At 45.4% G+C, this 18,640-nt stretch overlaps 1 protein-coding gene across 1 annotated transcript in view; it reads right to left on the bottom strand.

Annotated features, from left to right (window-relative positions):
• The window catches only part of DOK5 (docking protein 5), a 125,631-nt gene that overhangs the window by 21,179 nt on the left and 85,812 nt on the right, over positions 1 to 18,640 (bottom strand). Inside the window, exon 6 of the mRNA XM_084888453.1 lies at positions 8,672 to 8,807. Within this exon, the coding sequence (XP_084744579.1) occupies positions 8,672 to 8,807 (136 nt within the window). The remainder of the gene's footprint in view (positions 1 to 8,671; positions 8,808 to 18,640) is intronic.

Raw genomic sequence — 18,640 nt, forward strand, 5'->3', positions numbered from 1 at the left:
GACATCTGTACCCACTGCCTGAAACCTGGCATGCAGAGTCAGGGTCAGTGAGCTACCTCCTGCCTGCAGGCCAAGTCCTGATGGCCTGTTTTTATAAGGTCCAGAACCAAGAACAGTTTTTACATTTTTAAAGTTAAAAAAAAAAAAAAAAGAGGAGAAGAAGGAAGTGAAGTAGCAGCAGCAACTCTAGGTGGCCCAAAAAGCCTCAAGGAGTTACCCTGACCCTTTCCAGGAAAGACCAGCCCACCCATGGCAAAGGTGGATAAATCACTTCCTACCTTCTCAAAATCCAGTAAAATGGCATTGAACTGATCCCATTTATCTCAGTCCTCGTCACCATCCTTGTCTCTAGCCTTTCTGGCATGACTGATGCTGGGAAAGGGGAAAACCATATTGCTCACCATGTCCATCTGGCCAACCAGATGCTTTCTGCTCTCACATGAGCATCTTCCATTCAGGTCATGACCTGCAGTCTTGCCACTATCAGGCTTTCAATTTCCTCTCTACTTAGGGGGCCACCCTCTTAAACATCACTATTAGTTTTAGCGTCATAAACAGAACTACAACCTGTTAGCAACATTCCCTGTGTTTCCTTTTCCTGCGGAGGCTAAGCAATGACCACAGCAAAATTACAGGAGTGGCCAGCTCTGGGGAGGAATTGGATGAGGTAGTACAGCACTTCAGAATCAGGTGAAAGCATTATTAAAAGCCAGCATGGCATGTTATTGTGTTGTTATAAGAGATTGAAAGGGGCATGCTCAGAAAATAACATTTTCCCCCAATGTATAGGAACAAAAGTCACAGCAGCTGTAAGAAAGGAGCCCAAATTATATCTGCATCTAAACTATCTGAAGAAACAACGTCTGTTACTAAAGGTAGTAGGTTCATTCCACTTAGCCTCTTTCAATTTCTAATGGATTCGGCAGGAGTGCTTGGTGATGTAATTCAATTATTTTTTAAATATATTTTTTATTGATTTCAGAAAGGAAGGGAGAGGGAGAGATAGAAATATCAATGAGGAGAGAGAATCATTGATGGGCTGCCTCCTGCATGCCCCCCTACTGGGGATAGAGCCCATAATCCAGGCATGTGCCCTGACCAAGGAATTGAACCATAATCTCCTGGTTCATAGGTTGATGCTCAACCACTAAGCCACACCGGCCGGACCAATTAATTTAATTTTTGCTCAGTGAAGTGTGGGCACTGCTGCCTGGATTTAAACCGTGGCTTCCTCCACTTTTAGCTGCATGATCACACTTCAAACTTCTTTTTTAATATATATATATATATATAAATTTTTTACAGAGAGGAAGAGAGAGGGATAGAGAATTAGAAATCGATGAGAATCATCAATCAGCTGCTTCCTGCACACCCCCTACTGGAGATGCGCCCACAACCAAGGTACATGCCCTTGACCGGAATCGAACCTGGGACCTTTCAGTCCGCAGGCCCACGCTCTATCCACTGAGCCAAATCGAATTTCAAACTTCTTAACCTTAAAAATAAAAGGACAGTGCCCACATCAACAGAGTCATCATCAGTTGAAGGTTAAAAGTTAATACATGTCTAGTGTTCAGAAGTGCACCTGGCATGTAGTAAGTTCTCAATAAAAGTCAGATATCATTAGTAGCAGCACATAGCGAACTGTTGCTCATCCTAAAACTCAGCTCAGGCATAACCTTCTCCAACAAGATGATTCTCCTTCTTCATGGAGACCCTATTTCTAGCACCTGAAATTTACCTACTAAGCTCTTAGCTTCAATCATTACCTCTTATCACACAACCTTTATACATTCCTAAAACCTCCCTCTCCCCCATCGGAGTATCAATTCAGTTTGCCATGTGCCAGAAGCTCAATACTGTTTCTGTTCCTATAAATATAATTATGTAGCTATGACTTTAAAAAAAATAAATGGAGAAGAAAGACATACGGTGAAATATAAAACTCCCTCCCCCGGCCCTCACAATCACCCTGCTCCCCAAAGGTAACCAACGTTACCAGTTACCTTTGGATCCTCTGGAAGTTGTGTTTGCAGACCATGTGTGAGTGTGTACTCTCTGCCTATTGCCCGCCTCTGGCTCATTCATGCCCTTCATGCACCTTTGCTATTATCAAGTGAGATTCTCTGTGCTCTTCACGGCCTGGTAAAATTCCTATGACAGCATAGGCCACAATTTTTCTAACTATCCTCTTTTGATGGATATATAAGCTGTTTCACTTATGTCTCTAATTACAATAAGCCGCCCAAGAATGTGAACTTCATCTTCCTCAGTCATTCCAGCACCTCGAAAGCAAGGCTCAGCAAACACTTGCTAAACAGCAGAATGGAAGGACAAAAGCATCTCTGTTTCTGCTAGTGTATCTGCAGAGTAAATTCCTATTATACAAGTACTATTGCTGGGGAAAGAGATGCATCAATTTAATTTTGATAAATAAGGGCAAGATGCCCTCCAAAGTGATGGTAACCAAGTGAATTCACGGGCCTATATTGTTGCATGATTTGAGGAATACAAATCGTGACTCCTTATCTAAATTTTAAGTTCCTTTTAAAGATGCAAAAGGTTTTTCATATTTTAATTTGTATTGTCCATAAGGCCTACCTTATTGCTTTGCAAGTAGTAGATAGGTGTTTGGTAAAAGGTTTTTGAATGATAATACACCAGAATATAAAAAGCGTTTAATTCAGGAAAAGGAAAAAGCTGATAATAGCTTTAAGCAATACACTTTTCAAAAATTCCAATTAATCAGAGCCCATAAACAGATGAAAAGGTAAAAAAAAAAAAAATGTTTTTCTCTTTTGGGGGGTGTCAGGAGGAGAAGAGGGGATATAAAACCCCAGCAGGCAAGTCTCTGTTTTGGTGTCTGAATGGTAATGAAATGGACGCTGTAATTTCTTGGATGCCCTCTCTACATATATTTTTAAATGTGTGGCCTATTGCTTTTTAAATGAGGTTGACTATAAATGACTTTGGCTTCCAGAATTGTGGAAGAATTTCACTTGAATTCTACAAACTCATTAGCAAGTGTTATTTGCAGAACCTAGTGTGGAGGAAAACCTGTCAGTTAAACCCACCAACAAAAAAGAGGGAACCAAGTGGGAGCCATTCAGACTCCACTCACACACCTGTGTGCAGGGAGCCGTCACCGGGGCCCACATGTCACCTCCTGTCCCGCCGCCGGGGAAGCCTGCCAAATTGCAGGCATTCTTCACCCTGCCGCTCGCACCTTAAGGAAATTCTAGAAATGACAGGCCCGTCGTGGAATGAAGACCATCCCACACTCCTCCACTCCTTGTTCCAAAATTAGACTCCGTCACAGACACTGATCTCCAAGGTGGCAAAAATAGCGGCTGCTCGGGGAGTCCCGAGCTGTGCCCCAGACTCCCAGCAGTTCCTCCAGCGAGGCAGCCGGCAGCTGGGCCATCTCATTCCACAGGAGGGTCTCCCCTAATCCAGGCCCAACCCCCTCATGAAGCACCCCTTTCAGAGCAGTAATAATAATACATTGGTTTAAAAAGCAAGGAGGGAGGGGAGAATTATAAGATTGCTTTCTGGTACCAAAACTATCAAAAGAAATAGGGTGTCCTGGAACAGTGATTTTTTTTAAAGATATATTCTAAGATGATATTTTGGAAAGGTTTTCAGGATAGTTTGAGAATGCTGAGTGGGGATATAAGAGGGATGTAGGGCTTTCATACTCTCCAAGGGGTGAGGCACTGTGGCTCAGGACCAAATGCAAGGATCCTGCATTCCTGGCTCCAACAATAAGAGCCCTACTGAGTGTTGCTCTATGGCTGCAGGCAAGTGACTTAGCCACTCTGAGCATCAGTTCTACTCATGTATATGACAGGGGCAGCGATTCCCTCCAGGACAGGGATTTCCTCCAGGCCAAGAGTCATGAGTAATATTCTCTTCATTGTAAGCCCCCAGGAAGCATGGGCCTCACCTGTCAATCACCACCACATCCCACTACACACTGCAGCATCTATCATATGTCCTCAATGAGCATTTGGAATGAACAAATGAATGAGAATGCGTGAATGCATCTACCTCACAAAGATATTGTGGTGATCAGAGAAAAAGCAAGTAGAGTGTCTGGCATATTGCAGGAGGCTTAATGAACTGTAGTGGCTATTATTACTAACGAGCCTGGCCTATAGGAGATATTCAATAAATAAATGACATCATTAGCAAAACACCTTATAGGAGAAGTACCAAAAGGTAAAATCAAAACATTAAATGAACAGGACCCCAGAAGTTTACATGGTGTGGGGACAGACAGTAAGGTGGCCCCATGATTTTCTCACCCATGTCTTCATACCCCCAGTGCTACCTTTCTCTAATGGTGTTAAGGACTTGTGACTTGCTTTTAATTAATAGGCTATGACAGGGTGATGAGATGTTTCCATGATTATGATACTTAGGATTGTGACTCCCACCCAGCAAGGAGACTCTCTCTCTTGCTGGCTTTGATGAAGTGGGTATGTTGGTCCATGTGGCAAGGCTGGCTTTCACCCAACAGTGAAGAAGAAACTGAGGCCCTCTATCCAATTTAATCCTGCCAATAACCATAACAGCCTGGAAATGGATCCTTCCCCAGTCTAACCTTCAGATGAGACTGGAGCCCCAGTGGACATCAGTGCCACAGTCTGGTGAGAAACTGAAGCTGGGAGCCCCACAGCAACCAGGAGATAATATGTGGGCGTGTTTTATGGTGCACAGTTTGTGGGACTCGGTTACACAGCAATAGAAAATAAACACATGTAGTAACATAGGCAAGACATCCATTGCCACAGCATGGCATAAACGCCTAGACAACGACCGGTTGCTGAGTGATGCAGAGCATGGTAGGAACTGGGAGAACTGAAGACGCCATTCTACCTAAAAGGCAGATGTTATTGGGCAGAGCTGATTGTTGCCATGTGGGGATGTGAGACCAGTGTTGCCCAACCTTTTCACTTTTCAAGACAGTACATAAATCTGAGATTTATGTGAAACCTTCATTTTTGAATGCTGGCTACTAATTTGGAATTTTTAGAACAGCAGTGAGATCTCATGCAGACAAAGAAAACATGTATTAGGGGCTTGATTCAGACATAAAGCATAATTTGGGGTTTCCCCAGCAGGTCACCCCTGCTCCAAATTCGAGCCCACTGATTCCAAGCTGGTGCCCTTAGGACTTCAATCCAAGGGCCATCTTGAGGGTTAGAAAGTACACATAAAGTCCTTAACATGTTGTCTGCCACAGGGGAAAGGCATGATACAGTTCCATTATTATTGATCTTATTATTGTATTCATTTCCTATGGCTGTTGTAACAAATTACCAGGATGTGGTGGCTTTAAACAAAAGCAATTAACTCTCTTACATTCTGGAGGCCAGAAGTCTAAAATCAAGTTTCACTGGTTCCTTTTGGAGGCTCCAGGGGAGAATCGGTCCCTTGGCTTTTCCACCTTCTCTAGGCCATGACCTTCTTGAGGTCGCCTACATCCTTCAGCACACTTTCAAAGCCTTCAGCATAGAATCTTCCACTGTCTCTCTTTCTGTCCCTCGGCTTCCAACATCACATTGCCTCTGACTCCCATTTCTTCCTTATAAGGACCTGTGATTAGCTTGGGCCCACCTAGAGAAGAATCCAGGATACTCTCCTCATCTCAAGAGCCTTAGCTTGATCATGTTGGCAAATCCCTTTTGCCAAATAAGAAACATTCACAGGCTCCGGGGAGTAGAATGTGGATGTCTTTGGGGAGCCATTATTTAGCCGACCACAATAGTAATACTTGCTATTATCATCCAACTCACAAGCCTCCTCTTTATGACCTCTGGGACACAAGGCCATCAGTCTGATCAAAACCAATTCACTCCAGGCTGCAACGTCCAAGTCCAACTGGCATTCCCACAGTGCTGGGTTCTGTCTGGTGATAAGTCAGCTGGCAGTGGGTCAGGCTCCCTAATAATGAGGCTAATCCTAGATGTTAGCTTCATTATCTTTCTCCATGTATGATCTTAGCTACCTCAGGGAAGCAAGCCAACAGTGACATAAAGGCAATTCCTATAGAGAATACAGCCAGCTCTGTGTGGATCCATTTCCAATGACCAGAAAATTCAAAATTGTACCCCCCGGGGGGGTGGGGGGTGGCCGGTCATGTTGTCATCATTTGCTTCATGTTAGCACCGTATCTCTTTTCTCCCCTAATCAGAAATTGATTCAAGTACATTGTTTTTAAGCCTTTTGCAATCCTGTTTAACTCCCTTGGAATTCAGATCCCATTTTGACACTCATTTCCATCTAAAACAGAATGCTTTTGCTTTAAAAATCACATTCATTTTATAAAACCCCTTCAGCATACAGCGAATTAAGAAACAATGTGATTTTCTAGTTAAATTTGCAAGGGGATAATCTGAAGGCATTACTCATAATCCTGATTAATTTTAGCAGAAGTAATGAGACTACTGTAAATAGAGCAACATGTGTGTGTGCAGAGCTTGCCTTCCAAGCACACAACAATTTATGCTAATTGATGGCTTCACGAACAAGGTAATCTTGGAAAAACCTGCTAAGATGTTTGAAGGCATCTAATGGGCAGCTATACAACTTTAATGCAATCACATTTTGCCCTATAAATTCAAAGTGACTTGAATTCTACTGTACAACTGACTAGCTAATGTCATCCATCCACCCACCATCCAATTCAGCCAGCCAGTCAGCTATTCACCCATTTATTCATTTATCTATCTCTATTGTGATATCCAGCATAAGGATATAAAGTCTGCATTAACCCAAAAAGAACATTTTTAAATGATGAGGGGGAAAATATTTCATGATATGTGAAAATTACATGAAGTTTGAATTAAAGTGTTTTGGAAACACACTGCACCCATTTGATGATGTTTTACCTATGGTTGCTTTACCTAAGAAGTTGATATAGAGACTACTTTAGTCCACAAAACCTACAACATTTACTTCACAAAAAGCTTTGCTGATTCCTGCTATGAAATCTTGAAGCAATGCATGCACATGTCATTTGGGAATAACTCAGGACCGCTCTGTGACAGATCATATTCCTGATATGCTTTCCCTTCCTCTTTAAATCCAAACAGCCCACATGTTTACATCAGCAATGTGCAAACTACATTAGTGCTGGCATGCCCACACTGGGCTTTCAGTTTTGCAGATTTCCTTACAGATGGGCAGCCCTGCATGTGTTTGCAACCACGATGCATGATTTGCATTAACTCTTCTGCATTCGATTAGTTTCATGTTATTTTTCTCAAAGAAAAAAGTCAAGAATCATAGTTCTCAGTAAGGGTGACAGTTCCTAACATAAAGCAACGAACAGGGTAGGTGTCCCGAGAGAGTGTCTGCGGATGCTCATGTGTGTTTGTGTTTGTGGAGTCTCTATCCTGGAAGACTATGAAGGTTTAGCAACCAGCGATGGCAAATGCATGATTATGGGCAAAAAGCAGTCTATGGACAAGTCTTCTTTGGCCCACAAATTGGACAGTTTTGTTGTTGGCTTTAATTAGAATGAATTTCCAACAGTTACAGATTGAGAGGTAATATGTACAGACTCAAATCCTTGGCTTCTCTGAAAAAAATAAAAATAAAAAATAAATAAATCAAGAGTTCTCCTCCATGGCGCCTGAAGTCTCATGTCAACAGTTGTCTGCTCATTGGCTTTTGAGATTTGATTCCAGTTTCTTCTCAGCCCGCTTCACTCACTTATATTTTTTCCTTGACCCCTGTTGACATTGGAAATTACAACATCTGATACAGCTATCAACATGTATCTATTGGCCGAAACCAGTTTGGCTCAGTGAATAGAGCATCAGCCTGTGGACTAAGAGGTCCCAGGTTCGATTCCGGTCAAGGGCATATAGCTTGGTTGTGGGCACATCCCCAGTGGGAGTTGTGCAGGAGGCAGAGGATCGATGTTCCTCACTCATCGATGTTTCTAACTCTCTATTCCTCTCTCTTCCTCTCTGTAAAAAAAAAAAAAAAAAAAAAAAAAAAAATCAATAAAATATATATTTTTTAAAAACATGTATCTATTGGAAGATAACCTACATAGTTGTGTCCATAGGTGTCCATACACCCCAAATTGCCTCTAATGTATATAATCCCTGCAATTATGTCCCAATAATCATGTCCCACCCAAATCCATACATTGAAATCTTAACCCCAAAATGGATGGTATTAGAAGGCGGGGCCCTTGGGACGTGATTAAGTCCTGAGGGCAGAGCATCCTACACTCCAAAGGATGTCTCATCCCTTCTGTGTGTAAGACAGAGAGAAAAGACAGTCAGCTATGAGCCAGGGAGTGGGCCCTCCCTACAGACAGTGAGTCTGAGAACAACTTGCCCAGGAGCTTCCCAGCCTCCCAGGGAGAAACAAATGTCTGTTGTTTATAAGCCATCTAGTCAATGGTATTGGTTGTAGGAGCCCAAACTGATAAGGTACACACATATAATAACTGCGGCACAAAGTAGATAAGGAGGAACTGCCTTAGCCATGGGCCACTCCGGGCGGTCCCAGGGTGACAGTGAATCCGAGGAATATCTGGGTGAGGACGGGAGTATACCCCTGCTCTCATCGCTGGCTGGGGTTTCCAGCACAGGGATCCCAGGTCCCAGCTGACGGCAGTGCCCACCGGTAAGGAACCCCTACGTACCATGGAGTTTTTCACGCTCTGCAGCAGGCGCTCATGCTGCTCGGCGATGGCCAGCGCGGCAGAGTGCACCTTCTGGTAGATGGCCTCCCCGTCTCGCGTCTGGAAGATAAACAGCCCCTCGCCAGTCTCACACATCCTGTGGGAACAAGAACAGAGCTGCTGAGAGCCCCGCCCAGGATACCAGACCCATGGATGTTGCGTGAGGCGAGGGGTCCCATGCCCATCTGCTAAACAAAGTGAGCGAGAACCCACATTTCCAGCGAGCCGCTGTTACTACGGGCAGGGAACCATCTCTCTTGGCTAACATGGTGATTTTTTTCCCTCAAGAAACAAAGCAGAAAGTTAATAAAATAAAAAAGGCCATTTCTTGATTTTTAGCATAATCCTTGTACTCTGCTTTCCTGCTGTCAAAGTGGAGACCTACGGGACTGCTTTCCCCTTCAGTCCAGGAATCAGACCACTGTTCAGCTCAGAAGTGAACTGAGGGTTCCATGACTCCCAGGTTGGGTTCTCACTTCCCTACAGACCATGCCTTAAAGAATGGCTTCATTTCCAAAGTCAGAGATCCAATCTGACTCCAGCTTCCACTGCAGCTGAGAGTTTTGTTGGGGATCATGATGGTGCTGCATTAACGTGGCCAATAGAAGATCAGGTCCTTCAGGGAGGCTCTGTGGTCTGATGGTTAGTGTTAATGACTCCGAGGAAGATCATCTCTGCCTCAGACTGTTAAACCAGAAATGAAGTCCATTCACATGGGGAGACTGGTACACGGCAAAAAGTTAATAAATGTGATTTAATTGCTAAGGATACTTTAATTGTGTGTGTGTGTGTGTGCGCGCGTATACGTTCATGATAGGTGGAATTACCAATATAATTACTCTAAATATTTTTAAAGGAAGTGAGCAAAAATACATGCAAGGATATTTTTAAAGTTCTGATTTTGATCTATACATCTCTCGACAGTAAACTAAGACATTGCTTTTGTGTATTTATTTTAAAGACCCTAATTATTCAAAGACACGCCATTCCCTCCATCTCAGAATCTCCTGCTGAAAAACTGAATCCTGGCTTGAGGGCCGAGTTTTGCTCACATCTGAATAACTGCTTAACACAACATTGAAATCAAGCACATTTCCACCCAAACTGCTGTTAATTGCTTTATCTAGCCCAGTCTATGCAATTAATGTAATAAAAATAGAAAGATTCCTCCCTATCTAATTTCCCACACTTGGCCCGACACCATGGCCATATGGCAGTTTTCAGCACATATAGCTTGGTGTACGTAATCCTTCAAAGCCTGCCTCACTTGGATTTCACTGATATGGGCTAGGTGAGGAGAAGGGAGAGAAAGAACGGGTGGCTCTTTTAGGAAGCTAATATAAAGAACTACCTCAGGGGGTTGACTGTGTGATTGTAATTATTGAGTCATGCCAATCCAATGAGGAATGAAAACTAAGAGTGGATGCATTTCAGTCACGTCCCAGCTTTTCCCTAAAGACTCCCTCACCGCCAGGCACTCACTGCCCTTCCCTCCTCATTGATGCCATCATACAGGCCTTCATTTTTCACAGCTCCTTTTCCCATCAAATATGGAACTATAATTCCCGAAGAAGAGGAAGTAGCCTTAATCAACTCTTTAAGAGGAAGAAGTGGCCTTTGGCTTCCTCCACCTCCAATGCTATTGTTTACTTACTTGTGTATATGCCAATCCTGGTTCTAAAAAGAATGAAGATACCTGCTACCTAGAAACAGTGGTAATTTGTTGCTTAATATCAAACCCTGTTTCTCAAACTTGACAATCCAGTTTCTCTTAATGTTCTTGTGACTGTAACCACAGTAATAAGTGCAGTTCAGATTGGGAGTCAGTATATCTACCTCGCTATTTATGTATCTTCAATTATAACATGCTGATGTTTTTGGCTCTATTTTATTTGAACACTGCTGGTGAAATGCGCCATCTATATTATGACCTATTCATTGGCAAGACCTCCGCTTTGGCAATCCCTCTTTCATCCAATGTCTGCTTTTGCTCAACATAATGAGTCTACAACCTTCCTTTAAGGACATCTGCATCTCTAAATAATTATTGTAATCGAAAACAAGTGAAATCACAACCACTGGAGCATCAAGTGTTCTTTAAAGTACAGCAACAACAGACTGCCTGCCTCCACCCAAGGATCTGGAAGACACACACCTCACAAACACACACACACACACACACACACACACACACACACACACACACCAGACACACAATGCGCACACCACCTACCATGTACAGAAAGGACCACAATCTCAAATCCAATCAGGTTTACGCCAGGTGAACAGATGCAGAGTTCAGATGCAAGTCAATGTAGAGCAGGCCAAGTGGCTCCCGGACAGCAGCCCCAAGCAGCCCTAGTCACATGGGGACATCAGAGCCCAATGGGGCCACAGCTTCTGATTATTGGGAAGCCAGAACACCTGATTTCTATGAGAAATAACCTGAATGTTTACTGTTGGCAATTTATGCCTTTTATTTAAGCTGTGGGTGGGGGTATTACCCTGTTAACCTGATCTGTCAGGAGGCCAGCCATTTACTCTGAAGAGCTCTCCACAGGACGTCAGTGAGGCCTGGGTTTGAGCTGTCGGACTTTCATCCACCCTGTTCACAGGCACGTGTCCGTGGGACAGGGAAACCCAGAAGGGTGATATGAACCAAATTGTCCTTCAGATGCTCTTCTGCCCACCTCTCCTAACCTCAGCTCACAAGTTCTTTTATGTCTCTCCTTCCCTCCAAGTAGAAGTGTGTGCTGTTTCATAAGCAGCTTTAAATCCATTAAAATTGTTACTGCATGCCTTTGTCAAAACAATACAATGGGCACACTCCCCAAGACAAATAAGGGGAAAATAGGGGAAAAAAGAAAAAAAGAAAGGGAAAGAAGGAGAAAGAATATGCTCAAGCAGGCTAACGGCTTACATGGTCTTAGTCTGCAGTTCATCTCGGAGAAATAGCCCAGAACGAAGATGCCCTAATGGCTCCAGCCAGACAGCACTGCAAATACACTTCACTCTCCACGGTCCGGCTCCTTTCTCTTACCCACTGACACCAGCCCAGCAGTGCTCTTCCCTGTGGCCTTACACTAACAGGAAGCAGGGATGGAAACCCAGAGACGGTGAAATAATGAGTCTCCTGTGACCTTTCTGAAGATGGGATTCAGATAGGACAACACAGCCATGTCAATGCATTTCGAGTTTTGAATTTCTCAGATAATTACTTTGCCTGAATGATATGCCTGTCACTCCAAACCATGGGTTGTGCAACTGGCCAAGAAGAAAAACAAGAGCTCCGAATAACAGTGAGAAGTTCGTTCATCCGTGCCCGGAAGTACCACGGCAATGAGTATGAAGGGTGGGCCTGGGGCTCCAGGTTGCCTTGCTGGGATGGCCCTCGCCTGCTCTGTGACCTGGTGCACATTATCTAACCCCCCTCAGCCTGCCTTTCTTTTGGAAAGTAAATATAATGACTGTCACTGTCACCCAGTTTTACTGAAAGCACCGGCCATGGTATGTAGGGTGCACAGAGCACATTTTCAATTAGATGCACTGCCATCACTGCACTGAAGTGTGAGGGCCCTGCAGACAGCTCTGTTCTGACATTCTCGCTCTCCCTCCAGTGCCTACATTGGGTGTGCCTCAATATCTGGTGCTCCGTGAAGAACCGTATAATGAATGCATTGTGAAGGAGCAGGCAGTGCTAGAGAAAGCATAACTGGGGACTTGACCCAGCCTCCTCGGGCAAGGCTTCTGAAACAGATTCACTGAGATGCTGCAGGAGGGGATGGTTTGGAAGAGTAAGCTGGGAGAACAGTCCCAGCAGGAATCACTGCGCACTGAATGCCTTTAGAGGGTGAGGCTCAGTGATTTCAACACGGTGGGGAGGAGATGGGGAGGGCGGCCAGGTGCCTGGCCACGGTGAACTGAGCGTGAGTGTTGGGAGGCCACAGTCTTCACTGTTCTGAAGCCGTCTCCTGAATGCAGCAGTCCCCAAGGGCACTGAAGGCCCAACTGGAGAAACTCCTCTTTGCCAGTGACATTTCACACCATTATCTGTTACTTTTTTTAATATGATTTTTAAATTTACTTTAGAGGGGGAAAGAGACAAAACATCAATGATGAGAGAGAAACATCCATCTGCTGCCTCTTGCACACACACCCCGCCCCACACCCCACTGGGAATTAAGCCTGCAACCCGGGCATGTGTCCTGACTGACTGAGAATCAAACAGGCGACCTCTTGGTGCATAGACAACACTCAACCCACTGAGCAACATTGGCTGGGCTCAACATCCTTTATTAGAAAAATACAAATGTTTTGAAATTATATAAACCAAAACAAATGATCTCATGCCAGGCAGTGTTAATAAGAAAACTCGTGAAATCAGTAAGCTAATCAGTTCCTTTTTTCCTTACTTTATATATGGATTCATGTGCATGGGTGTGTATGTTTGTTGAATATGTAGCTGTGTGTCTAGGATATTTGGACACTGCTAAAAGCAGGCTGAATCTTATACTTAACATGTAAGTGACAATACTCTGCTCTCCACCCCTGCAAAAGCAGTTTACTAACTCAACATTGAATTTTACATTTGTAATTACATATTATAATTGAAGGAATCAGTACTTGTCAGGTGAACATACAGCAAATCATAATAGTGACTGTGACGGGTATAAACAAAGGTAAAGACACAGCTTTTACAGGTGAAGGGGTGAGAAGCACAGACTGCCAGTTACCAACAGTCACAGGATGCAGAGCACAGCACAGGTATAGTCAACAACATCGTACTGACCATGCGTGATGGCAGAGGGTACTGGACTTACTGGGGGGATCACTGTATAAGTCATGTGATTGTCTAACCACTCTGCTATACACCTGAAGCTAATACAAAATAATATCAAATGTCAACTGTCATTGAAAAGTAAAATTAATAAAGGCAACGTGGCTTTTTCTTTATAGTGGTTACAATTTACTTCGATAGACAAGCTCTACATATGTGAATGGCTCAAGAATAACATGTGGCATGAGCCATGGGAGTCAGAGAGGGGATAAGAGAGGAAAGGCACAGCCGAGGAGAGAGGTGGGCATCAGCTTTAGACAGGAAACAAAATTTGGCAGCCCCAGCCCCGAGAGAACCAATCAGAAGCACCCAGCAGAGAACCACACAAAGTTAGGGGCGAAAAACTGCGGAATGTCTCATTCTTGTGTCTGTGGAAGGGAGGTGGGGTGAACACACACAGCGGGACCCCTGCCCTCCTCGAGACCCCCTGACCGGGAAATACACCCAGTGAAGTGAATGAGAGGCTCAGCCACATGGGCCAGGAGCCCGGCTGGAAGGGAGCCCTGGGCAGGCCTTGGGGGCTCACCCAGGAAGCAGGTTTCTCCAGCTGGGGCTGGAGGGCTGACAGCAGCGACGCTGACACACACAGACAGTTGGTAAGCAGTGGGGAGAAATCAAAGTGCTTCTCACGGTCCCCACATCCCAGCCCAGTGTCTGGCTTTACTACCCCCGCTGGAATGAAAAGCCAGTGGAGTCAGAGGCAGACACAGGTCGAAGGCCCAACACGGAGGCCAGCCCTCCTCGGGCCTGGCCACACCCCTTTCCCTGCGGTGTTAGCTGCTCCTTTGGTCATGAACACCTCCCTTTAGTTTGCCTCGGATTCTAGCCACACAGGAATAATGATTTAAAGTGGGGCTTTGGGTCTCGTGGTATTAGTGGGCCTGATATCCACCATGTGGGCAACCAATAAATCAATCATTCGTGCCATGGAGCCCCCCAAAACACCCTGAGCCCTGCGGCCGGGAGAGCGCCTCTAGCTGGCCATACTGAGATCACCGTCATATTGAGGGAGGGGGTCACGCTGCACTGACTTATAGGGGGAGAGGTGGAAGCTGGTGCCAGCTACTTCTCTGGGCTCCTCCCCCCCCAACCCATCACACACACACACACACACACACACACACACACACACACACGCTTCTTCCCTCGGCAGATGTCGTCTGTGTCCTTCGCTGTCATAAACTTTAACCGAGTTTCACAGCTTTCCGTGAATCACTTTAGCACATTATTCAACCTCAACTTGCAATTAGCGTCAGAGGTGAGGACTGCCTTGGGAAGTTTCCTACAGACACTACAGGAACCAGCTCCTGGAGCCCCAATGGCCACCAATCTGGCTAAGACTAAAGGCGGACAAACCTTTATAAGCAGACAAGCCCCACACAGTCTGCCAGAGCACCTCCCCCTTTACCACACATTGTCTCACCCCCGTCCCCGCTTCTGCTCCGGCACAGTGGCACTGCAGGAACACTCCCTTCAGCACCTTCCCAGGCACACTCCCCTCAGCACCATCTCTGGGACTCTGTGGTACCATCACATATAAAATGGTCCCCACAGGAGGGCGCCATCGGCGACTGTGAGATGCCACTCATAAATCAGGTGCAGATACATGAAAAGATGCCCAGAATCACTCATCAGCAGGGAAATCAAACCCCTTCACACGGAGGATGGCTACTAGAAACACACGAGACATAACTGTGTTGGCAAAGATGGGAAAAAGGAAAGCCGTGTGCACTGCTGGTGGGAATATTAATTGGTGCAGCCACTGAGGAAAACATATGGAGGTTCTTTTAAAAAAAATTAAAAAATAGAACTACCTCCTGATGCAGCAATCCTACTTCTGGGTATATATCCAAAGGAAATGAACACACTATCTCAAAGCGATATGCAAACCCCATTGCACTGCAGCATTATTCACAATGGCCACGCCTGGGAGACACCCTGTGTCTACCGGTCGGTGGATGGTAAAGAAAACGTGGCTCAGGGCATATTATTCAGCCATAAAGGAGGAAGGAAGGGCTGTCACTTGTCACCATGGATGGAACTGGAACGCAAGGCCACTGTGGCAGGTGAAGTACGGCGGACAGAGAAAGCAGACACAGTATGATCTCACTGACATATAGAAACAGAGGGTATAATGTGGTTACCAGGGGCTGGGGGTGGGGGAAATGGGGAGATGTTGGTCAAAGGTACAAACTTCCAGTTAGAAGATGAGTAAGTTCTGGGGCTCTAATGGAAAATATGGTCCCTATCCTTTAAAAAGACTGTATTATATACTTGAAAGTTGCTGAAAGTAAAACTTAAATGTCTTCACCACAGAAACACGGTAATTCTGTGAGGTGATGAAGGTATTCACTCACCCTATTACAGCAATCATTTTGCATATATGCAATTATCAAATTACATTATAAATCTTAAATAATGTTATATGTCTCTTATATCAATAAATCTGGAAAATCAGATAAATAATACACATTAAAATAAACTTCTGAAAGATGGCCACCAGACAGGATAGACTGAGGGGTGTCTAATTTTTTCCAAAAGTCCTAAGAGAGACACTGTTTCCTTTAGGGGTTCATGTGCTGTGTTCACAGGAGCTGGGGGGACCCGCTAAGCCTACGATGGTGGCCTTGGGGTCTGACTTCACATCCCACACTTAACAGCATCTGGCAGAGAGCAGGGACACAATGATGAGGCGCCTATGAATGGTGGTCATTAACGAGGTTATTCTGTGAGTAGAGGGGATTCTTCCTCCTATTCATTTGTAATACATGTGTGCTACTCTTATAGTTAAAACCAAAGGCCCAGTGCACAGATTAGTGCACTGGTGGGGTCCCTCAGCCTGGCCTGCGCCCTCTTCCAATCTGGGACCCCTGAAGGGATGTTGGCCTGCCAGTCTATGGGGAATCAGGCTGAAACTGGCAGTCTAACATCCTGAGGGATATAGTAGTACACAAGCAGGTGCCTGGGGAGGAGCCCAAGCCTGGGCGCTGTACCGCTACCACAGTGGTGCTCACAGCCATGAGCCTGGCGGCACTCCCACTGCTGCATTCAGCATCTGCCTCCTGGTGGTCAGTGCATTGTCATAACGACCAGTTGACAGGTCATTTGGTCAACCAGACATAACGGTCGCTTAGGCTTTTATATATATACTAGAGGCCCAGTGCATGAAATTCCTGCATAGGGGAGGAGGGATCCCTCAGCCTAGCCTGCACACTCTTCATTCAAGGATTCCTTGGGGGATGCCTGACTGCTGGTTTAGGTTAGATCCTGGTAGTTGGACATGCCTCTCACAACCCGGGGCCACTGACTCCTAACTACTTGCCTGCATGCCTGATCACCCTAACCGCCTCTGCCTTGGCCTCTCACCTGGGACCCAGGATTCCCTCCCTCTGGCCAGCCAAAGGCACACAGGACCTGGGCCAGCCACAGCTGCAGGGGACCATGGATGGACAGCTTCACCCAGGCCACAGGCACTGTTACCTGGGACCATAGGGAGGGTGGCTTCACCCTCTCCTGGGCTACAGCCGCAAGCACTGGCGCCCAAGACCAAGGTCTGATGGCTTTGCCTGGGCCCAGTTTTGTCAGGAAGGACATAGGGATGGTCGTCTGGAAGATGTCCAGTCTAATTAGCATATTACCCTTCTATTAGTATAGATAGATAATTTGGGGATAAGTGCTATTCTAGAACAAATGAGATAAATGGTGCAATAGCAAGTTCTGCTTTCTTTGCAGCAGAAATGATTGTACTTCTGAGCAAGCCTGTGTGTGAGATTCAGTTCACCTCCTGTGAAGTCCATCTCCTCAGCATAGTGGAGAAGTGGGCACTTGCCATTTGTTAATTTGCTTTCAATCTCTTAATAAGAATGAGGATATCTCTATAAAATATTCAGAGGTCAGAGACAATTAATAGCTTAGAATCAAGAAGACGAATAGAGAACATTCAAAGATTTCTCTCAGGATAATTGCCCTTTCAGCTGTAAATTCACCGATTAGAAGGGGAAACAATTTTCTTTTCTAATGAAAAGTCCTTTCACCAACTGGACTTGTCTTCAGAGTGATATACACAGGAATCAGATTATTTCTTTCCCAAGGTTGTTCAGATGTCTTTGGATCCAGAACAAGCTTTTTCACGCAGGTGTGCTCTCTGTGTAAGGAAAAGCACCAGGAGTGCACTGCGGCTCTACACATACTGTTGGCACGCCCAGAAGTTCCCTGAAAGCAAGGTGGAAAGCTCCAGAGAGTCTCCAGCTGGGAGAGAGCGCTGAGCATGGTAATTATTCCATGCTGCGTTTGTCAAGTGTCACCTGAGTGGCTCTCCCTCCAGGGGTGCTAAATCCCAAGTTCATTGCTGGCAGTGGGGAGGTGAGGCGGGCCAAGGGAGCTTGCTAACTCGGCAGCAGCTCCTAAATGAACAGGGCAGCCCTGGGCACCTGCCACCTTGCTCTGAACAATACACACTTCAGAATGGCTTCACGGGGGATGGCGCACAGTCAGCCTTCATGTCACTGGATCTTCCCGCAAACACTGGAGCCCTGCCCACCCCAGGGCTTCCCTGAGGTCCCAGAGCCGCCAGGTGGAAAGAGACAAACAAAAGATAAGAGGAACCTCTAACAATAGAAGCAAGCTGTGCCTCAGTCTCCCAAATATAGGAAATGTTCTTTCTCTCCAGGGGCAACTAATTCTGCAATGCACTTTACTAAAAAGTTTTTGTGTCAACTCTGAATTTCTCCCAGGGAAGAAACTGAGATGTGGTCAGCTTTGCTTGGGAGAGAATGGGGAGCAGGGGGATAAATAGCATCTGGAAAACCCTACCGCCCTGTAGTCACGACAGTGCTGCCCGGGAGAGGTGACCAGTCCTAGCTGTATGTGCTTGTACTGAACAAAGAGAAGCTTCCAGAATTAAACTAAGAAAATGTATGTCAGAGCGTATCTCAGGAGGCCTATTCAAATGAGCAATATCTGTTGCTTATTGATGGACAGCCTTCCTCCTGGTGAGCAGCTTAGATAACAGTGGGACATTTTGACAAACTGCCCCCTGGTGTTGGGGCTGGCTGTGGGAGGGTGCCCTCTCTCCCTTACCCTGAGAAGTCAAT

This window comes from Pipistrellus hanaki (genome assembly GCF_964339955.1).
Source record: "Pipistrellus hanaki genome assembly, chromosome: 6".
Lineage (NCBI taxonomy): Eukaryota > Metazoa > Chordata > Mammalia > Chiroptera > Vespertilionidae > Pipistrellus > Pipistrellus hanaki.